At 36.2% G+C, this 24,854-nt stretch overlaps 1 protein-coding gene across 1 annotated transcript in view; it reads right to left on the bottom strand.

Moving 5' to 3' along the window:
• INPP4B (inositol polyphosphate-4-phosphatase type II B) overlaps window positions 1-24,854 on the bottom strand; it is a 563,351-nt gene that overhangs the window by 125,424 nt on the left and 413,073 nt on the right. The window contains exons 12-13 of the mRNA XM_081093135.1: window positions 16,555-16,702; window positions 142-272 (exon numbers count right to left, since the gene is read on the bottom strand). Of these exons, the coding sequence (XP_080949261.1) occupies window positions 142-272; window positions 16,555-16,702 (279 nt within the window). The remainder of the gene's footprint in view (window positions 1-141; window positions 273-16,554; window positions 16,703-24,854) is intronic.

Genomic DNA, 24,854 nt, shown 5'->3' with positions numbered 1-24,854 from the left:
GCCAATTTGGAAGCATTAGAATTATAAGATGCTTTAAAAAATATTGGCTGTTCTATGTCCATAATAATGTTTATTATTGTTTTCACATGACATATATGAAATGCAGCACAGGTTGACTATGTAGAGTTATTACTTTCACACCTGTCTCCTTGCTGAGTTCTGTCAGAATGTCTTGGTACATATTCACCATTTGATCACAGTGAGTAAGGACATTTTTCCGCAGATTGTCCCAGTGAGGAGAGAGTTCACCAAGTTCTTTTAGCTCCTGGTTCCTGTTAAGAATGGGAAATGGGACAACATTTTTATGTAAGTCCATAGACACAAACTGCTTAATTAGGGTTTTTAAACCCATAAAAAATTGATTCACCACTCTTTTTGAGAAAGCTCTATGTGTTTTTTTGGGGGAAATAATCATTTTAATACAAAGAAAGATATGAATAATTTAGGTCACACAAACATTAACCATATCAAAGAGAAAAAAGTGCAGGTTAATTTACTGATAAAAATTTCACAAAGCCTGGCCAGTTGAGTGTCGACCTATGAAACAGAAAATCATGGTTCAATTCCCTGCCAGGACACATGCTCCAGTTGTGGGCTCAGTCCCCTGTGCTAAGAGTGTGAGGGGGGTTGCAAGAGGCAGCCGATCAATGATTCTCTTTTATCATTGATGTTTCTAACTCCCTCTCCCTTCCTCTCTGAAATGAATAAAAATATATATTTTAAAAATTTTTTCACAAAGATGGCAAAGACTATCTAATATACATAGAGGCCATTCAGTTAAAAAACCTCAACAGAAAAATGCTAAGTTCTAGGCTTTGACCATCCAAAATGAAATAAAGTGAGAAGGATAATCAGACTATGTTCGAAGGAAACATAAGCTATTCGGGTAATCTAATTTATATATAATAGAGATATAATTTTTTAAAGCCAATGAATAGTATGATCAGGTATGATTTTATTGGTCTCAGTTTCTCCCATGAGGCCAATTTAAGTAAATGTTGCATATGTTTTGCCCCTTCTTTATCAAAAGAAAAAACTAATCATGCCATTTAGGTTTTAATTATTAACTTTTATCTAATTCTCTACCCTTTATCCAAGTTAATTTAAATAATCAGAATGCCTTTGCAAATTATAATGATAAATGGTTTTAATATGCTGCTTGGTTAAATCTCTTATTCATTTCTGTAACCTTTTACCAACAACATTTTCATGAGGCTAATTTAACCAGCAATAATGAACCTTCTTTGCTATTTTGGCTGTGCAACATGCTAAATACCAAGCTAATAAATTCAGAAGATGTAGAATCTTTAACATCCTGTTAAATGCAAGAGTAATGGATGGTGTGCAAAAATGTGACTTGGTTCCAAATGTTTGTAGCTGCCTTTGTTTTGTTTCAATGGGATGCAATGTAGTTTTGCTATATCTTTCATTTGAGATATTTATAACTTTTTGAACAATCATCTCATTCTCAACTGTCCCACAGATTAGCTGTCATCACACAACATTTTGTGGGAGAAGAAGTAATTAATCAATAGACAGTGAGAGTAAAGAAAGTTCATGACCAAAGATGGGGTAAGAGGGAAGGTTGAAGAATTGGGGAGTCAAGTTCTCTGTGTACACACAAATACCAGGCTATTTAAATTCAAGACAAGCAACAACCACCACCAAAGCAAACAAATAATCCCCCAAACTGGAGATATCCAAGTTTAGAAAACCTTGGGCAATTAGGTCAAATCAAAGGATGATAGCTAGTATAATATATCAATTTAATTTGTAAGCTTTTAGGCTGTAGTTCCAATATACACTTATGATAGAAATATTAGTTAGGTATGTCTGCTTAATAATAATAGATGTTTAATACTAGTAGGTTTAAAATTTATGTTGCCTCTAAATAATTATCAGAAATAGTAATTAAAAGGAGCTGATTAGGGAGTAAAGAGAGGGAGATAGCAAAGACCCTTACTATGGTGTGGGATCCTAACATGGCATACATCTCCTTGCCTAAGAGAAGTCTGGAAGTATAGTCAGAAAAGTTTAGTGATTTGTGGGGAATGACTTAAAATATGCTGGGATTAGTCCATAAAGTTTTGTTTAAATTTTACTACACTCTTCCACTATGTCAAAGTTTAAACACAGGAATACATAGAGAAATCTGGCATTCACAACTTTTTTGTTCTAAGAAATGGCATTGCAATGGCACACATTCTGAAAAAGACATATAACCAACATAAGGTACCTTTGCATTAAAAACAGTCAAAAATAAGGGAACTACAGAATAATGGTATCATAAACAGAGTGGAGTAATGAACAAGTTGTAAAATAAAGTGAGGCAGAGAAAGAAAGTAGCTATAAGTTTAAAAAAATAAATTCATTAGATTAATACATTAATATACATAAAAATAGAAGATAATTAGGTGTACCAAAATCAGAAAATTTTTCAATCAGGAAGGATAGAATTTATATTATATTTTAATTTGTTACTTGGTGAACAGAAACTTTGGAGTTTAATAGTGAGATCCAACCCCAGGGAAGCATGAGGGAGGTAAGAAGAAAAGTGTTGCAGGAAAAAAGCAGCAGCAGACATAAGGTGGTATGTTCCTGAGCTGGGCAGAACTTCACAAGAAAACAAGGCTGGTTGCTAGATCATGTGCAACAACTCTAGAGAAGTCACATTGCACCTTCGCACCTTGGAACAGCTTCTTAGGTGGGGGAAGAGACATTTATATGCCACTTCCTTACCTTCTATATTTCACTGGTAAAGATTCAGCCTGTGGGATATTAACTCCTTTGCACGCCGGTTGTGTAATCTATCTCCTTTGGGTAGCCACTGGGGAAGCAATATCCCAGTGGAGACAGAACTTTCCTGGTTCTGGTCTGATATGACACAGGTGCCAGAGCCACTCTGGATCTCTCCATGTAGATGCCATGGGAGGCATGCTAATGTCTGGTCGTAATCTTCTGAGAGGCTGATACAGCTGATGGAGTTAGGAAATTAAGTGACAACAGTAACTATATATGGGGATCTCCACTGAATGAGTGGTCAAAAGTGAAGACATGTTAGGGTTGAACCACTATAGGAAAGCACTTAAACTGGGCCCAGGACAGGCATCACCTTGCACAACTCCATGCACTTGCATCGTTTTCTGATACCCAGAGAGCATATAACACAGCATTCCCCATACCTCCCGAAAGAGAAGTTCAAGTACAATTCTTCAAGGTCATACTACTTGCTATTCCCAAGATTTAAGGAGAGGCAAAGAACCAAGCTACAATATCTAATACTCCAGCTGATCCTTGGGGCCTAATTAATAATATTAATCACCAATCTCCTCTACCATTCATTCCGGATTTTCTTCATATGTCACTGGCACTTCAGCTGGTCTGGGTTGCTGCCTTGTGAGGTCTCTCAGACTGTAATCAAAAGGGATTAGGCCCTTAGTTGTCTTGCTCATATGGAATCCCGGTTGCTGCAATTGCCCACTCATATCTGAGCATGGGGCACCTCTGAGTTCCAGACTTTTTTTCTCAGGTTGTGAAACAGCAGCCTTCTTTCCTTATGACGGTAAGAATAGTATCTCTTACTGTCTTTGCTGGACCATTGTAATGAGGAATGTGTGGTAACCAGATCACATGTGGAATCAATCATAACTTCTAGTTAAGTGGGACTATGAATTGTTCCCCTGACAGAACCTCCAAAACCCATAGCCCAAGAATCACAATTCTAACTGGAAAAGTCCAAGGTTGTAGGGAAAGGCACATTTTATATAGATGGTTTGGTCTGTCTTACCTTGTTTAAATATTTCAAAATATATGCTTCTCCCCTTCAGCAAAATAGTAAGTTATATATATAATGTTTTAAACACATACAATTGAATAACATAAAGGAAAAATGAAATTAAAAAACAACCCTATGAAGAATAAGGAGACATAATTGAACACAAAATGAGGCATAGGGAAACTGGAAAATAAATAGCCAAAGCTTCTGTAAAGTTTTTTTTATATATATATAATGCATAAAGCGTGGCAAGAATATTAAATAGATAAATGGTTTAAAACTTTGTTTTTTATAGCCCTGGGAGTGTTATGGCAGAGGGCCAAAGGGAGGATGTTGAACAAAAGAGATGCCAAGTAAGTGGACAGGCGTCAGGCCTGTTTCCTCACTCAACCCCCACTAGAACAATCAGCTCCAATGAATCTCTTTGATTTATATGGGAATTTTGTGCACAGTTTGTTTAGGGGGTGGGGGAAAGGGCTCTGTTGCTAAAAAAATAAATTACAAAATTAAATTACAAAATTAAAACATAAAAAATAAAAGAAAGTTTAGACTCTAGTTAAAGCTTCTGTTTAAAATAACATTCGAAGCCTACTGATGACATATACAAGGAGGGAATTTCAACACGGGGGAACATGCTCTGAGCCTGCGATTGGCAGAGACTTGTCTCCCTCGTCTTTTTGTCCTACCACCGTTCTGTTTGACTGAGGTTTGTTGACTGAGTAAATGAAAGGTTTGCTTGCAGGTTATTATTCTTAGTTTTCCCTGAATTTGACAAAAGTCAAAATATAAAGTAGGATGCTGAGTTCTCCCCTAGTTAAAATGGAGAGATCTGAAAAATAAAGGAGGTACTACTGAATCCTCGAACCTTGTATGATCTAGATCTGTAACCTTGGATTGGTCGAGTCTTCCTTAAGAATACACAAAGATTAGAAAATACATTTTCATATGGAATTTCTTCCTATGACAACAACTTGACTGGGTCACAAGGTGTCCAGATATTGGGTCAAATGTTATTGTAGGTGTCTAGGAGGAAGTTTCCAGATCAGATTAATATTTGAATTGTTAGGCTGAGTAAAGCAGATGGGTCTTCCTACTTTGGGTGGGCCTCATCCAATCACCTGAAAGCCTGAGTAGAGCAAAAAGGGCTGACCCTCCTGGGGTAAGAGAGAATTCCTCCTGCCATACTGACTTTGAACTTGGATACTGGTGGTGGTGTTGTTTTTTCAGCCTTTGGACATGAATTGAAACACTGGCTTTTCCTGCTGGCCTTTGAACTAGGAATACAGTATACCCTCTCTTGAGATCCCAGCTTGACAACTCACCTCCAAGATCTTAGAACTTGTCAGCTACCATACTTCACACACACGCACAAACACACACACTTTATGGTTGTGTTTCTGTGGAGAACCTTTACCAACATACTAACTATACAGGGATTCTATCACAAAGATTTCTCTCTGCTTGGTGCAAAGGAAGTTAGAAGGTAGGTTGAGATAAAAACATCTGGAAGATAGTTTGAGCTCTTTCATGGCTTTTTATCCCTCCCACCACATTTTACAAAAACTCTGTTAACTTCTTCGGATGAAAATTGCGTATAGAGATGTTTAGCTTTTCTAAGAGACTTGCACAAGAAATCTCTCTAGTTCTGAGGTCAAAGCTCCATATGCGAGCCCCCTATTTTATTAGAAGTCTGAGTCCAGAATGATAAATGTTAAAAACTTGGGCATGTAAATTCAAAATTATGAAAAGTAGTTACTTTAATAAAGAGTGCCTGGGAATAATAATTAAATCATTTATAAGGATTTTAAGACCAAATAAAAATTTATATACCAAAGGATATGACCCAGTAAAAAAGACATTAAAATGTCATTTGAAATTATTACCTAGGTAAATAGAAATACTTTCCCCCAATAAACTGTACAATAGCATTTTTAGAATAAAAATGGAACCTTTTAAAACTATCAGAGTCTAAAACTACATGTGGGTATAGATGGATGGAAAGTTTAATGGTCAACTGCTTTCATTCATTATGCAAAATTAGACCTTAACTCAAACCCAAAAGAAGTCATAAAAAATGTACCCATTAGGAAAAAGAATTAAATACTAAAATTTCCAGTGAAGAAGAGACTACATAAATGACCAGTGGTGACTTCAATTTCATAAAGTAGTTGGGTGACACCATAAAACCAAACAAAGTTCAACTCGATGTCAGGTTTCACAGTATTTTCAACCCACAATTCAAACTGTGCTTTAACCCAGACAAGAATAAAAACGGCATCTATAAATCACAGCCTTCCTTCCTTCCTTCCTTTCTTTCTTTCTTTCTTTCTTTCTTTCTTTCTTTCTTTCTTTCTTTCTTTCTTTCTTTCTTCTTCCTTCCTTCCTTCCTTCCTTCCTTCCTTCCTTCCTTCCTTCCTTCCTTCCTTTCAAGAAAAAGCCTTTTTGTAAATGACAATGTTGTTCATGTTGCAATCCATAAGCCACTAATTCACTGAAAATTGACTAGAATGGTCATTTACTGATTTTCACTTGACATTAAAGTAAGTGGATGTTGTACTATGTAAGTGGACGTTGTAGACTCAAGGAGCTTTCAAATTATCAGCAAAGACTAAGAATTGGAGCACAATAACTACAGGATTCAGTTGTAATCTGTTAGAGTAAGAAGTTTAGTTAGTATAAGTTAGCATAAGCAAACTCCATTTTGTATGAGAGTGAATTTTAACTTTACTTAGAAGTGAAACTAAACTTGTGTGTGTGTGGCCCTGATAAGAATTTTGTAGCTCCCTGTGTGTGCACTCCTGATAAGTACTTTGTAACCCCCTGCGTGTGTACCCTGATAAGTCCAGAAGGCACCACCGGAGCACACTGAATTAAAAAATTCAGCTGCCCTCAGCACATTTCAAGTGCTCAACACCCTCACAGCTATCATATGAAACAGTGAAGTTTAGAACACTTCCATCATGGGAAGTTCCATTGAACAACCTTGCTTTAGGCAAATGAGAAGAATGTAACTGAGAAGTGAAGTGACCCGTTTAACCTATATTGCTACAAAGTGGCCGAATGAAGACTTATACTCAGGGCTTGTGATTGCAAATCTTGTTCTCTTTTCCATTTTAATTCCTGGTGAGTATGGTTTCTTCTAAGATAGTAATCCTATCTTAGGAGGACAAGACTGGAATCTTCCACCTGAGGGACTCATCTGAATGTAACTTCCACCCAGGTCAACAGAGAGCTGGTTCAAATATTTGGCTCAAGTGGGCACTTACAACCTTGGCTACCATAACTATTGGAAGATCAAACAACAGAACAAAATTCTTGTTTATTTTCTATTCATTTAACAACAACAAAACTGACAAGTTCTTTTTTTTCTGTGGCCCAGAAGGCTCTAACTAATCAGAAGCCTTTCATTCCAAAACATCTGCCCCAGATACAAGCATCAGCTTTGTGGGAAAAGATACACCCCGTCTGCTTTTCTGCCCATTTGGAGTTTGTGGCATTGTATAGTGAACATACTTATGAGGTGTGCTCGGTTAGTAAGCTAAAGGAGAGTGAAATAAGTTACAGACCTTTTTGTATGAAACACTATTAACTGTCAGCTAAGATGAAGAACAACAACAGTTTTGATATATTGAGTGTCTGCTGTGTACATGATTCTTCACAAAAATGGTATGAGTGGTTTCCACATATAAAAGGCCTATGTATGTATGTATGCACCACGGGTTTTCATCCATAGTTCACAATAACTGTGTGTGTTTATTATTTAACCCCTTCTTTACAATAGAGAAAATTGAAAATTAAAGCGGTCAGATAAGTTTGCCCTGTCACATAGCTGTGAAGTGGAGTTGGGGAGCCAAGTTCCAAACCCAGAGCTGCACTTACAGACACAGACACACACACACACACACACACACACACACACACACACACACACCTAGACTAAAACTCTATAGTTTTAAGTGTTAGAGTCTTCCGATTGCTCATTTAATTACTACAGTAGTCCGATAGGACAAATAATAATGTTATTACCTAAGAAGTAAAAAAAAAAATCTAGAAATGGAGAGATTATATAATTTAAAATATATATTATCAGTATATATCAAATGGCAGATGTAGGTTTTGAACTCAGATCAATGATGATTCCAATCTTGTGCTTTCATCATTACAACACACTCTCTCCTACTCATTTAATTTGAAATAAAGATCTTGGCACAATAGACAAAAATGTTTCTGCATGAGTTTTGCCTTATATGTTCTGTGGGGATACTGTAATAGCCAAACAGCAAAATCAAACACATATTACTATCGCCAGCTTGGTGATGCTAAGATAGTAATCCTATCTCTACAGGACCTCTCATTAAATGATCCCAAGAATCCATAACAACAAACCTAATGGCACACATCTGCCTTTAATACTAGGAGTTGGGAGGGCAAAGGCACTTCCCATGATAAATAATATACCATACAGTATGCCAACTGAGCATCAACATTCTGTTCATGGAAAAAATGAACAGAAGAAATAATACTATTCAGTTGTGAATCAACAGTGGAGTCCCAACGGGATATGTTTATGCATCCTTTTTGGATCTGTAGGATTTGAGATTGTTCTCAAAGAGAACATGCAAGAGAACAGAGAAAGGAACACAAAGAGAAACAAATTGGAAGAGATGCAACACTATAAAAACACCCATGAGTCCTGGCTGGTGTGGCTAAATGGTTAGAATGTTGGACATGCACTGGAGGGTCTCTCTCACATATCTCTCTTGATTATGCTCATCTTCTAACATTGATTTCATCCTCCTTTAGTTCTCAGACTATCCAAGTGCCAGACAAAATAAATAAAAAATACTCCCATCAAGAAACATCACAAAAATTCTGATTATTGAAGATGGAAGGAAGTTTTTTAAACAACCGAAGGAGAAAAAAAATAGCTATAAATGATCAAGTATCAGAATGGTAAAAAAAAAAAAATCATCAAAGAAATAGAAGCTAATGAAAATGAAAATATAAAATTATATAAAATACATATTAAATATATAATATTTTTATTCATTAAACACATCAAAATACAAATCATAAATAACTCAGAGATTCTTCTCTGCTGAGGAAAGATAAATATTCCAATTATAACCAAAATAATTTTCATATAACATTGGCCGATGGGTTAGATCTATGGGGCATTGAATTTAAAAATGTCATAATGAAAATGTTTTTATTAATCCTATTACACATGAGATAAATACAGAAAGATACAAAAATACTTTTAGATTTTTGTAAAGCTTGTGCCTAGAAGACTAAAGTGGTCCAGGTCTGTATTGGGTGATAATATCTATTCTCAGCCCATTTTCATGTACTTCCTAGTTAGGGAAAGTAGAAGAATCTTTTAAGGTTCAATAAAAGACTAATTCCACAAATATCATTATCTGGGATGAGGATAGAGGTGGGAAGGCTGACAGCTCGAGCATCCATTTTCAATATGGGCAAAACCATGCTCACTAACAGAAATGAAACATGAACTGTTTCAAAACAAATGTCCAATAAAAATGCATCTCTATGTAAAAAATAAACAAACAAAAAAAGATTTCAGTGCGCCTTTATTTCTTCCAAGTATGCAAATGCTGGTAGACATCGTAAAAGGCATTGGTTTCAGCCATGCCAAGATGCACAGTGCAGAAGATGAGGCGAGATAAGTAGAGAAAAAGGAGGTGCCGCTTGCCTTATAGCCCATGGGAAGGGGAAATCTTGCCTAGTGATAAATAAATTTTGGAAAAAACAACAACATAAATTATATTTTGGAATGCCAAATCATGTTGTATGAACCGGCCACTATGTTGCAAAATCTTACTGTATATCTTTTTGTACAGTGAGGATGTTTTTGAAATAGGATTTATCTGGGTATATTCTAGTTGTAGTTTATAATTCCTAATATATACTTTTATCATTTTTTAAAAAGGCATTTATATAGTGTTATCAGTTTGAAATAAAATGAACCCATTTTAATGATGGTCACAGAATACTTTAATGTAAGGTATAAAACCAGACAATTAAATATATTTTGTATTTCTCTAAAACTAGATATAGTGCTTAGAAAACCAAGTTAATGGCATATGATACCATTTAAGTAAACATGTAGAACATATCTCTGAAACCTATATTTCTTTTTTAAAAAAATATATATATTTTATTGATTTTTTACAGAGAGGAAGGGAGAGAGATAGAGAGTTAGAAACATTGATGAGAGAGAAACATCAATCAGCTGCCTCCTGCACATCTCCCACTGGGGATGTGCCCGCAACCCAGGTACATGCCCCTGACTGGAATCGAACCTGGGACCCTTCAGTCTGCAGGCCTATGCTCTATCCACTGAGCCAAACCGGTTTCGGCCCTATATTTCTATATAGCAACAAGGTTTTCAATCCGGGATTTTAAAATATCTTATTGACTGACTTTTCTTTGATAAGAATACACTATGTTCAAGAAATAGATGGATGTATAACTATGTAGACACACTTTACCAGAATTCTAAAATATAACTCTGAAAATGTAAAATACAGAAATATTCACAGTGCCTCGCGAATCTTCAGAATCTATATTTTATAAAACATAAAATATAGTGTTCACCAAAAAAGTGTTTGCCTTCATTAAAATAAAATATTTATCTCCATGAATTTAATATATGTTCAACACTTACAAACACAAATATCTAAGACAAAGCATGTACGTTTTCTCAAAGAAGTAGTAATAAGACTTTGAAAGTTTATATATCCCCAAATCTATCACATTTTCCCTATTTAAATATTTTGCTTCAGATTTTTCATATTTAATTTACAAGATTGTTTTTCTACATGATACACGTAATTATTTACATGCTTTATATAAAACCAAAGAAAGTATTTAATTGTTATAAAATATTATTATCCTTTCTGCTAAACTTGTAACACTATATAGCAGAAAGTTTCTTTCTTTCTCCACCTCTGGGATCATGAAGAAAATATATATATAGGAAAGAAATGAAGAAGGAAAAAAGAGGAAAAATACATGATATACATCAAACTAATATTTTCCTGGGGAGTTTTATGGGTCATGAGGATCATTTTTTCCTGAAATACTGCATTTTTTAAAAAATAACTTTGTTCCATTATAGGTTTTCAAATATCATTTTCTAGTGTAGAAATATATACCTTTTAGATAAAGCCAATCACTGCACAGCGACCAGAGCCTCCCACATAGACATGTACGTGTGCACACCATGTTTTCATATTACATTCGTAGCTGTTACGGAGCATCAGTTCTATGGGTACAATCACTTTACCTAGTAACTGTCATATTTCAATGGAGATTGAGCACAGGAAAACTCTGAAGTAGTACAAAAGCTGAAGAAAATACTCAAAATAAACAAAATATGTGGCAACACTAAAACAAGCAGTAAAAACTTTATAGGTGGTAGTCTGGCAAAACTTATGTAACTTGTCTGCAAGCAACCCAAGTTGAAGGACTGTAAAGCTTGAAGCATTATAAACACCGGCAACACACACACACACACACACACACACACACGCACGCACGCACACACACACACACACACGCACACACACACGCACGCGCGCGCGCCCCTTCTATGTATTTAGGATTTCTGAGTTGTCTTCAATACATCACTCTCCTTTACCTTCCGTTATAATAACCCGCCATGACCCCAACTGTCAAGTATGCTTGATCAAGACCTGGTCTGCTTTTTAATGTCAAATCCCTGATGTATCCTGGTTGTAGAGCAATTCAGTAAACTTTTCAGAAGCAAGGTCTTATACTGAGCACTTTGCAAGCAGAACCTCCCCTCTTCCCTTCCAAACACACAAGTACAGTTTTTCAAGACTGACTCCAGGAAGCGCCTTCTGGAAATCTGCATTTTATAACATTTTCAATCAGATTGTGTGACTCTGTAACCTAAGCCACGGATTCCAAGCAGGTTAGGCCATTGGCAGAAAAGTCATGAGTGGACAGTTGTATTATCACAGGCTGGAAAGCATGGGATTAGAGTAAATGAAATGAAAATGCAAAAAAATAAATGGGTTTGCGAGAAAGTGGGGGTGGGGGTGGGAAGGGGGTTGAGGCAAGTAAAATGATTTTAGGGATCTGAACAGACTAGGGTTAAAAGAGGCTGAGAAAAGAACTTCAGAGTAAAGCTCTGTCCAGACTGGAGGTTCCACCCAACCAAGAAAAATGTTGCAAAGTCCTTTTGCAAGGCAATGTCCCAGTCTCACATTCTTAATTTAATTTATTATATTATGCCACATCATGTTAATTTTATATTATTTATTTTTCTATTATAGTCACTTATATTCATTATAAGTATAATTTTTAAATTACTTTTTCAGTTGGATGGCATATAGCTGCAAGTAGATTTTCAAGAAAGTTTTGTGGGTGACATTCTCTGACCTCCTGCATATTTAAGTATGCCATTTCCGTTGCCTTCATTCATAAAAAATTCATAACCTGACCCTATATAATAAAGTGGGGTCACGGCCTTTTTCTCTAAAATATCAGTGGATGTTATTCCATGGGCTTCCACAGAGAAGCGTAAGATTATCCTGATTTTAGAGTGTCAAAGAGAAAAAAACAAAACTGCATAAATTTTCATTGTTTCGTTTTGTTTTGTTTTTCAAGCTTTTGCACTAATTGTTCTTCCCAAAGAACACTTAAAATTATTTGGTAGTTTGCTGCTTTGTGCCCTGAATATCTAACACCTTTCTCACCATCTAAACTTTTTTTTTTCACCTTTGTTTAGCCTTTGAGAGGAGCTTATCATGTTTGTCTTCCACATTACTGATTTCTCAGTGTCAAATCTTCTCTGCGGGCTCTGTGGATTTAATTTGGCTGCTGCAATTTAAAACTTCATCATTCCCTACATTATCCTTTCCTTCTCAGCGTGCTCCCTAAAGGATGATGGTTCTTTTCTTATGGCTTCTCATCCTGTTTCACAACAACCACACCTTCTCATACTCTACTGAGATGACTAGTCAATTTTCCCACGTTTTTTTTTTTTTTTTTTTTGTATTTCCTTTTTGAGTGCAGAATGATTGTTTTCTCCTTTTCTTTATAAAAATTATAAGATGCATTATTAAAATTTTAAACGCATTCTAATAATGGGAGATTTACACAGCAAAAAGGTTGGAGAAACCAAAATGTATTTGGAATAGGCTGGTCTTCACAGTGCCTAGCGAATCTTCAGAATCTATCAAGTTTTTATAGTTTTAGTTTCATAGGATTGAAATGGAATTTTCTTTTCTGAGCTACCCCCAGTGTACACTGACAGTCCCTAATTCTGCCCCTTGAAAGGGAACTTTATAATTTGGAAGCATTGTTCCTTTGTCTCCACCAAAACTGCTCATTATCCCCTTCTATGTGTTTGCAATTTTTGTTTTTGCTACAAATGCATAGCAAGAAAGAGATTCAGAGAAAGGCAAGAGAACAGAATGGGTAGATGACACTTGTGGTATACTAAAAAGTAATACTTATAGAGGCTATGCATACACAAATTCCATGACTTAGTGGCTGCTTTCTCCTTATTTTCTACTCCTCATCCCCCCTGGAATTTACTGTCAGTGACTGGACAGACAGAGAGGTATGAATGGGGGCAGGGTGCAGGGAGGAGTTAGAGAGAGCACTGGGGAAGCCTCAGAACTAGTAGAAGGTCCGCTGCTCAGCCTTTATGGGGTTTCCAAACTGATGACAAAAGACAGATTGGGGCAGCAGTAGGGGTCCGGCTCTTAGCTTTCTGTCTCACTAGCTTGCTGTATTTTTAGGTGAAATGTACTAGTAGCCCATCAATTATGTTATATATAGTATTATGTTAATCATAGATTCCAGTGTTTTGTGAAAGCTCATCATTTTCCATTCTGTGTCTTTATAGATATCTTATTGGGAATTTAGGACTGGCTAAGTTAGACGCAGTATTAAGTCCATTTTATAGGGTAAGGCTTGGCCCTGACTTCTTTGACTCTGCTTTACCTGAGAGTCTTGTTACAGATGAGCAGTTCCTGTGTGGTTCTCAGCTGAAATAAAGGTGCTGGGTTCTGCCTGACACCTCTAACTCAGCTTGCCTCTGGTGAGTCCTTCCTCATTCTATAACCCCTGTGAGGGACAATTATTCTCTCCATCCCTTCTCTATCAAATGTGACCTTTACATGACTCTGGTTGGAGTGGCTCTTAGTGTCCAATAGTCTGATTCTTTTATGACTTCAAAGATCCAAACTCATGCTTCTTTAACATGTAATCTTGATTATTCTTCCTGGGATTTGCATTGCCCACCAACTACTCTTAGTACTATCTCTAGGAGGATAAGGATGGAATCATGTGGCTTGTATTAATTCATTCTTGCAGCTGGCTCCAATAAGTAGTTTGTTTAACTTTCTGTACATCTTACAGGTACTCTTGGCCTCAGTCAATAGCTCTTGCCAGGTTTCTCTGGTTTATTATCTGCACTTGGCTACTCTCAAATATCACCTTCTTATCTCTCTTTCTATCGTTATTTCCCTAGAATCATGAAGTTTTCTTATAATCCAGGTTCCTGTCTCACTCTCCCTAAAATTCAGGTTCTGTTTTCTTTTTCTTTTCTACTCGCTTGGATACTCACTTGGATATATAGTATTTGTGCAGCCATTCCTACCTACCCTAGTAAATACAATTACGTACCACTTAACAACAGGGATGCATTCTGAGAAATGTGTCCGGAGGTGTTTTGGTCATTGTGTGAAAATTATAGAGTGCACTTACACAAACATATGGAATGGTTGCTACACACCTGAGTTATGTGATCTAGCCCATTGCTCCTAGGCCACAAACCTGTATAGCATGTTATTGTTCAAAACAACAGAAGGTTAAATCAAGCACAAGAGAATATGATGCAACCAAGAGACACAGAAAAGAAGAGATGTATGAGGTTGCTTTAGAGGTTGCTTTCAGCATAATGTGGCATGTTGTTTTACAGCATTTTTAAAAAGAAGTAGAAAGAGTGGACTCTAAAGCAACAATCTATATATATAAAAGCCCAATATGCAAAGTGTCCCCTCAAGAGTTCGACAGACTGGGAGTTCGATCACTTGCTATGACGTGCACTGATCACCAGGGGACGGAACGAAGGGAGGCCCTGGCTGGCAGCCAGCAGCCACTAGGGACCCTATCAGGCATGAATTTCATGCATTGGGCCTCTACTAAAAAGTATAATATCATAAATACATAAATCAGTAGCCTAATTATTTATTACATTATCAAGTCTTACAGACTGTAGTGCTGTACTTTCCTAGGACTGCCAAAACAGTGTACTTGTTTACATCAGTGTCATCACAAACACATGAGTAATGCCTTGTGCTGGTATGATGTTCTGACTGCTGTGACATCACTAAGCGGGCAATAGGAATTTTTCAGCTCCGTTATAATCTTACTAGAGGCCCGATGCATGATGATTCGTGCAAGAATGGGCCTTCCCACCCCTGGCTGCCGGCACCGCCTTCACTCTGGCTGGAGCAGCCTTTCTGCCTTCCCACACTGCCCAGAGGCCCGGAGCAGCTGGGGCGGTGCGGGATGCCTGTATCGTTATCATGGCGACATCGCAAGTGTCCCACCTGGCTCCCGGCTGCTTGGCGCCTGCATATGCAAATTAACCCGCCATCTTTGTTGGGTTAATTTGCATACTCACTCCTGATTGGCTGGTGGGCATTGTGAAGGTACGGTTGATTTGCATCTTTCTCTTTTATTCGTGTAGATGGGACCACAGTTGTATATGCAGTCCATCATTGACTGAAATGTTATGAGGCTCATGATGATACTGTCAATATTGCCAAGTTTAACCAGTCTTGTCCATGGTGTGCTCACTGGTTTATGTCAATATGGCATCCCTGGAAACTGTAAAGTCTACCAATACTCTTAAGTAACTTGATGTACTAATGTGCACATAAGGCAGAAATGCAAATTTTGAACATTTCACACCCTGCTGTGTATTACAGCAATTTGAAAAATGTTAACTATTAAAAATATTTGCTAATTTTCTGAGATTTGGGGCCTTAGCAGTGTTTAGTATAATATAGTATTCAGCATTTTTAAAGTCACTAGAGGCATATAAGGCAGGAAACAAATTGATTAGTCACGGCTCAGAGAAATTCTCATCAACTACCCACTCTCACATCCTTTTGTTTCATTATAGCAATGGATTTAATTTTGTTGTACAACAATACTGTCCATTCACATAGCATATTTTATCAATCATCTTGAGTTTTTGGACTAACAAATATCTGAGAGTCTTGTTGCAGGTGAGTAGTTCAAAGAAAATCAAGGGGGAATTTTTTTACAGAACTGTAACCAAAAGCAGATGAGGTGAAGACACAGGGATTATTAGCAAGGTCAAAGCTCAGGTTATTGGCTGGACTTCAAGCTATTTAATAGAAATATAATGCACACCACAAAGGAGAGTCACATATGTTATTAAAAATTTTCTAGTAGTCATATTCAAAAAATAATTTACAGCAAGTGAAATTAATAATATTTTTATTTAATCCTTATTATGAAATCAGCCTTTTATTTGTGTACTAAAAACTCAAAATCTGCTGTGTATTTTACATTTATATAAGATCTCACTTGGACTAGTTACACTTTAAGGGATTAAGAGCCACACAGGGCTAATGGCCGCCACACTAAACAGGTCTAGAATTTCATGTTATCATCATACTTTGAGAAAAAATATTTTATAGAAAAAAATTATTAATGCAAAAGACAAAATTATTTTCTCTTACCTACACAAATCTTCTTTTATGTGAAGAGAGATCAATTCCTTAGGAACATGAAAAGAAAGTATGCTCTCTGACATCTGCTCCCGGATTCGCATCCACTTATTGTCAGATGTGGGAAATCTATATAATTTACACACCGGGTTCTTTAACACTGAGTAGAAGAAAGAAACAAAAGCTTGAGGGTTAAATTATAAAGATATGCACACTAGATGAAGATGAATTAACAAAATCATTAATCAAAGTATTTTCTAATTATTTATTCAATCAAAATTTGTTTTTAAATAAATAATAATCCATTAGTGTTTTTGAACTTCTAAGAATTTTGTTCTTCCATCTTATTTTTTTCAGTAGCTTCTTGAACATATAGTCTTTTAAAAAGAAAACATATTTTATTGATTTTTTTACAGAGAGGAAAGGAGAGGGATAGAGAGTTAGAAGCATTGATGAGAGAGGAACATGTATCAGCTGCCTCCTGCACACCTGCTCCTGGAGATGTGCTCTCAACCAAGGTACATGCCCTTGACCAGAATGGAACCTGGGACCCTTTAGTCCTCAGGCCGACGTTCTAACCACTGAGCAAAACTGGTCAGGGTGAACATATATTTATCAAATTAAAAAATAACACATCAAATGCTAATTCATAAATATGACTACTGTGGTGCTCCAATTTATCACTTATTAATTTCTTTTTCTTCTAAAGATTTCCTTAATACATATGTATTTATAGATACAGATGAAAATACATGTATTTATACATAATACACACTTTGCAAAAATATATTTCTGAATTTCTTCTGATCACTCTTAGTCAACTTTACCTATTTACATAGTAGATGACAACTGGTAAGTTTTTTTCCAGAGGTTTTAAATGACCCCACTCCTAAAATCTATCGATTTCTTAAATGTCAGAAAACTTATTCCATGGTTTACCATCTATTAAAATTCAAATATCATACACAGTTTAGTGCCAATGAATTAATAACACACTTTCCTGGAACTACATTTTATCAGGAGCAAGACAGGGAGACTATGAACAAACTGTATATTCAGAGTAGTGGGCAGTGATTAGGGGAGAAGTGACAAGATCGTGCCATCAAGGGCTTTAAAGATTTAAAGAAAATGTATAGGGCCAGATATGAAGATAATACTTGGTTCTGTTTGTGCGTGAGGCTAGCTCTCCTCCCATATTCCTGAGCCAGGTATTTCAGGGTAGAATTTTATTTCTCTCCCCTCTGGCAGCTACCAGTCATTTCTTGTCTTTTTTTTATAATAGTCATGCTAATAAGTGTGAGGTGATATTTTTTTGTAATTTTGATTTACATTTACCTGATGTTTAGTGATATTTAGAATGTTTCCATGTACCTGTTGGCCATCTGCATGATTTATTTATAAAAATATCTTCAGATCATCTACCCACTTTTTTTTTTAATATATTTTATTGATTTTTTACAGAGAGGAAGGGAGAGAGATAGAGAGTCAGAAACATCGATGAGAGAGAAACATCGATCAGCCGCCTCCTGCACATCCCCCACTGGGGATGTGCCCGCAACCCAGGTACATGCCCTTGACCGGAATCGAACCTGGGACCTTTCAGTCCACAGGCCGACGCTCTATCCACTGAGCCAAACCGGTTTTGGCAACCCCACTTTTTAATTGGAATGTTTGTTTCTTTTGTTATTGATTTGCATGAGTTCTTTATATATTTTGGATATTAGCCTTTACCAGATATATTTTCTTTTATCTGAAATATTAAAACTTACATTAAAACTTACGTCACTGAAAAAAACTATGATATTTCATTCATTTTTAATGTGACAATGTTTCAAAGATATAAGAATTTTACTACAATATCTATTGTCATATCTCTAGAGTTGGAGAAGAAAAAAAATGTATTGAATTCAATATAGTGTCAGTCAGGTTAAACCACTCCTGGGATCTCATGAATTCTAATAGAGTTAATATGATCAGGAATATAAATGTATATTTTTATAGTAAGACAAAAACTCAATCTCCAAATGTCCAATTTTTTCCTTACTAACCTAAGTAAATATTCAGCTATTTGGTTTATCTATACTCAGTATATGTGCAGCTTTTTAATCTCCTTTTTTGTTAAGAGTATACAGAATCACTGCATCCTGCAAACCATAATTAAACTCCTTGTATTTTCTTGCCTTTTATAAAATACTAATTATATTTAGAAAATTTATATTTTATATTAATTCACAAATGAATTAATTTCCTGTCATCACAAAGCTAGTCCTTCAACTTTTGATTTTATTGTTTTTGTTTTAATGCTCTTCATTGCATTCTAAATATAAACCTTTGTTGACATGACTTCAGCAGAAATCAAGGGCAGTTTGATTAAAGAACTCCAGTGCTGTCCTCTGACCATCTGGTGCATGACATGCAAGGATTCTATGGGAACCTGCTGTTTATAAGGAAAACACATGGGGCAAATAATTTAAAATATCAGACAACTTGATCATCCAAAAAAAAATCCTAATACTGTCTGCTGTCTAACTCTTATGGTATGATTCTGAACTTTTGAAACTCAGAGGTCTCCAAATACTAGTAATAAATTTTATATATTATCAGGATCTCAATGTAAACATAGTATAATATTTTTTAAAGCCAATTTCATCCATCAGGATTCCTTATCAAACATCTACTATGTATAAAGCAAGAACACACCTACTCTGTATCCTGAAACAGCATAAAATGGTCCATGACTTAAAAAAATAATAATGGCTTGACTTTTAACTTCCATGCAAATTTGTTTCATTGGTTACAAAAATGACCAGATAAGATGTTCTCAACTCAAATTTCTTATTGGGTGGATAGTGAGGAGATTTTGACATCCTTACATAAAAGAAAGGCATGGTATTCATGCATCAAATATTGAACAATGGGCCATAAATGATGAATGTTTTTGTCATTTTTTTAAATGCTTCTCCCCTATCGCAGAGATAAAATTCCGACAGTTCTGCACATACACTCTGGCTGTGTAAATGAGTCTGTCATGTTCAGCTCTGGCTTTCCACAGATGCCACGACTTATCTCCAGATCACCACCAAACGAGTATTACATTAAATGTTAAAAGGTCTTCTTAAAGAAGAAGAAGAAAAAAAAGATAAAAATATGAATAATTAAATGGCAATAAAGTACATATTTATTGACAACTGAATCTAAAAAACAAAATAAACAAACAAGCAGAACAGAAATAGATTCATAGATACAGAGAACATTTTGACAGTTACCAGATGGGAGTGGACTTGGGGGAATGGATGAAAAAGATGAAGGGATTAAGAGGTGCAAATTGGTTGTTACAGAATAGTCTTGGGTATGTAGAGTACAGCATAGAGAATATAATCAATAATATTCCTATAATTATGTATGGTGTCAGATGGGTATGAGATTTATCTGGAAGATCACTTAGAAAGTTATAGAATGTCTAATCACCAGGGTGTACACCTGAAACTAATATAATATGTCAACTGTAATTGAAAAATAAAAAAAAATGATTTTTAAAAATGATGCATTTCTGATCATACAATAAGCTCAACCCAGCAATAATATCTATCTAACATCTATTATAGGTTTTTTAAAAAGGCATCCCTGTGTGTATTCTCCTCACGTTTTAAACTGCTTTACCCAAAACAATTACTAAAAATGTCATGTGACATATTCTACCAAGAGAAGAGTGGTGGAGACATTCTGGACCATATCTTGGTCTTGTGACCAAGGGTCAAGTTCTAAGCTGGTCCAGATAGTGATACATTCCCCTTCAGGCCTACCCTATAAGCTGAACAAACATAGGGACAGAAAGTAAATGGCAGATTTTCCCCACAAATTGAAGCACAACTCATTTTCTGTATTGTCTCTTCCAGACACTAGAACAGGGCCTATTTAACAAGATAATGCGCCACCTGTTTTTACATGGAATTCAGAAATTGTGAAAGCCCAGCTGCTCCAATTCTGAATTATCAAAGTAAAGATGTCAAGAAAATGGTCATGCTACCACATTGACAACGTACATAAAAAATATGGCTGCCCAAGCAATCTGCTTTAGGAAAAAAAGGTAATCCAGAGAGCTATCACGGGTGTGATTTTCTCTTTTTTGTGTCTCTCTTAGAGCTGTCAGTGGATTGGACAAAAAAATTTTGGAAATCTGGATTCCGGGTCAAGAGGATCATCAAAAAGCCTTATTTCATCAGGTTGTCTTTAACATATTTCTCCAGAGGAAGCTCATCTGTGATTATCTTCACATAATTTTTTGCTTTTGGGAGGTGGTTGGAGTCACATATTTAAATGGAATCTGACTTTATTGGCTTTAAGCCTTACAAAACCATTATTTTAATGTACTACAGATTCTTGTAGAAAATCTATTCACTCTGTAGCTCTTAATTATGCAGTTGTTTAATAGTTCAGTTATTCAGCTGAATGTACATGCATTGCCTATTCTCCAAATGCTGCATTATACTTACTACAGACAAGTCTGAATAATCCAATTAGACTCTGACACTCCGCATTTGTACTTGAACATATCTTAGATTTATATACATCTTAAATGTCGGTTGTGTCTTTTTAAGAGTGGGTGAGAATTGAAAAACCTAACAGAAATCACTAAAACACTATCCTAAGCATGGCTAATAGAAAAGAAAAGGTAAGAAAAGACCTTGACAGGAGCTCTGAAAATACATCAAAGAAACATTTCTTTAAGAATACTAAAGATGAGGAAGGAGGCTTCGGGGGGTTGGGTGAGATGGGTGAAGGGATTAGGCAAAAACAATCAATCTGGCTTCTTGACTCAGTGGTCCCAACCTATGAACCATTTCAATTCCAGGTCAGGGCACATGCCCAGGTTGTGGACTCAATGCCAAGTGTGGGGTGTGCAGGAGGCAGCCGATCAATGATTCTCTCTCATCATCGATGTTTCTCTCCCTTTCCCTTTCTCTATGAAATCAATAAAAATATATTTAAAAACAAACAAAAAATCTTAAAGACAAGAGTATGGTGATTATCAGAGGAAAAGTGCGAAGTGTAAGGATGTAGAAGAAGGGAAAGGGGGCATAAAATGGTGATGGAAGGAGACTTGACTTTGGGTGGTGAACACACAATACAATACATAGATGAGGTATAATGGAATTGTATACCTGAATATAATTTTATTAAGCAGTGTGACTCCAATAAATTCAATAAATTAAAAAAATAAAGATGAAATTGTTAAGAAAAAAAGGTACTCCAAAGAAAATTTTAGTTACTATTCTCTAGGTTTGTCATAAAATCTAAATTGTTATTGTAAGGTGTTGTGTTTAAAACACACACACACACACACACATACAGTAGAAATAGGATATAAATAAGCTGAGTTGGACAAAGTACTAGTCTAGCGAAACCCATAAACTCTTGACCCCTCCATCTTCAATTCAAGGCCAAGAATAAGAAAAACTATATCAAATATTAGAATAAAACATGAAAATAATAGTTGTGGAGCTTAGTCTCCAACTGGAGATCACAGGTGAGTTTAGTGTGCAGAATTTAGATGTTAGATTTTTGGTGGTCAAGAAAATAATTTGTCTCACTCCTTCTAGTTTGATTTGTTCTGTTTAATTGTAGTTCAGGCATTAAATCAGGGACAAAACTAGAGCAGGTAGAAGTTGTCTCATATTTTATGCTGGGCAACCTGGAACAACCTGTAGTGTAACGAACTCACACTGGTTCTTGCCAATTTGCCTCTGTTTAAGGCATTCCCTGCAACTCAAAGAAGCATCCCTCTTTCATGGTCACCTTCCTATATGCTCAGCTCAGCTAACATCTCCCCCAAGGAGCCTCCCTTGGCTTCTAGCCCCTGCCTCTCACAGGTGACTCTCCTTTGTACTCACCATCCCCATCTCTGTCGTGTTTCTTACCAGTTGTGCTCCAATTATCTGTTTACATTTTTGTGTCCCCCATTAGAATGTGAACTTTGTAAAGGCCAGGCCTGTGCTATTTTCTTCGTACAGTAAATGCAAACATTCCACAGAAATGAGCTTAAACCTTGCAACTCAGATGTTTCCCAGCATTGCTGTCCCCAAGAACAGTGAGAGTACCAACTGTGCATTAAGAGGGGAAAATGCAAGAGGGAAGGACATAAGTAAAACCTCACTTCAAGGGAGAGCACAGGCATCACAATGAAGAAAGGAAAAACCTCCTGGCCGGCATGGCTCAGTGGTTGAGCGTCAACCTATGAACCAGGAGGTCATGGTTTGATTTCCAGTCAGGGCACATGCTTGGGTTGTGGACTCGATCCCCAGTGTGGGGCCTGCAGGAGGCAGCTGATCAGTTATTCGTTCTCATCATTGATGTTTCTATCTCTCTCTCTTTTCCTCTCCCTTCTCTGAAATGAATAGAGTATTTAAAAAAGGAAAAACCATAGTTAAAAGAAAGGCCTCCTCACATTTTAGCCACAAAAACTTTTTGACTACATCATCTTCTTGCCTTTATTTTTCTTCTAGTTTATCTAAAGTGGGCAATGGAGGAAATAATGTACTTAGAAACATAGTGGAAGCATTTAAAGGTGTGTAAGAGATCACTCCATTGATTATTAATTAGATGGTGAAATTCACTCTTCCATTGAAGCTACTTAACATCCTAAATATATTAGCACATAGTAATGAATATATATGGGAATTCCAAAAGAGCAAAGTTAATGGACTCCATCGCATTTGTTAAAACAGCAAAGGGCAAAGAAATCTGTTGAGTAAGCATAAAGGATCAAGGGCCAATGTTATATGCCAAAATGACTCCAAATTTTACATATTAGATAGTTATAAATACAAGGGCAAAATCTATTTAAACTAATATGGATGAAATACAAGAGATATTTTTGTTAATACAAAATGATATCATCTAAAATTTGACAAGGTAGTAAATTTAGTGCCCAACGAATTAAAAGAAAAAAAGAAGAAAACTGGGAATTTGCTTTTGCCGGGAATTCATCAGGGTGTAAATAAGTATAGAAGGAAATTTCTAACAATCTCTTAAAATATTCTGAGTCATGCATTGCTTTTGATGAGGGTATAGTGAGGAGAATGTGACCCCAGTATTTAGCTCAGTTGTGTGATATTGTGAAAGGCAATTAAAATCTGTGCTGTGATATGAGGCAGAAAACATTTCATAAATGAAACTTTGGTAGTGATCTGTAAGAAAAGCAATAAACTATTTTATTTGAAACCTAAATAATTTTATTTGAACATGTTTCTCATGGAGGGAATAACAGTGCAGCTTTTTATTACCTGAAGAAAATATTCAGAAATATGCTTGTTATCAGCCATTCGATAAGCATTTATTGAGTTCCTATTGTATTCTGGCCCTCGAGATACAGAAATAAGTGATGTTCCTTCTTCTTAATAGTTAATAATCTAGCATCTGCTGCAAAGCAGCAGCAGTAGATGGTTTAACATTATTTTGGGGGGAAAGATTATCAAAGATACAGTGGCCTATTTTGAGAAAAAGGTGTAATTCATTTGTGAAGCAAGAAGTAAAAATACCACAAAATTCTCCAAATCAGGAGCATGGCATGGATTTAGGACTGAGGGCGGGGCAGTACCCTCACCTTTGCTCAGATCACAGCTTACACAGTCTTGAAAATCATCCCTGTCAGACACGCCCTTTGAGAATGTGAAGGACAGGATCCACGTTGATACTCAGCATGAAAGTGGTCTTTAGAGAATAGAAACGATAATTTCATGATTCAAGAAGTAGAGAATTCAACCGAGGAAGATGCTGTATCAGATATAACGCTTGCTGACAGGGGGAAATGCACTCAAAATGGGAAGGTATCAGGAAACTTTGGGATGGGGGCCATTAGCTCCCCAGATCTGGCATAGTAACATAAGGGTCCACGGAAATACTTTTACAGGGAAAATTGGGAAAATGGAATACAGAGAGAATTATCATCCAGACAACAATGTAAAAAGATATAGCTGTCTGTGGTAAGGCTTATTAACTATAAATAACTCCTGAGAAAGACAACTGTCAACGACAAAGAAGTGATATATGCCTCCATGTGCAACTGATTACAGTGAATACCTGTATGAGATATTTATCAAAAGAAGAAAGTCATAGCAAAAATGAAACTAAGCTGTATCTGTTCCAAACATTTGTGAGCCAAAAAGGAAGTTACAGCCTGTCCAAGTTGATCTGGTCGTTTTTAAAAAACGGATGTGCAGAGAGGCTGACCTTCCTGCCGGGGTCATACTGATGGTTGGCAAATCCTGGCTTCGACACCAACTCTCACAGCCGGTCCATGGTTCTCACACTGT

Source organism: Myotis nattereri, assembly GCF_964212035.1.
Source record: "Myotis nattereri genome assembly, chromosome: 5".
Classification (NCBI taxonomy): Eukaryota; Metazoa; Chordata; class Mammalia; order Chiroptera; family Vespertilionidae; genus Myotis; species Myotis nattereri.
The sequence above is the reverse complement of the archived record's forward strand: the minus strand, read 5'-3'. Positions and strand labels throughout refer to the sequence as shown.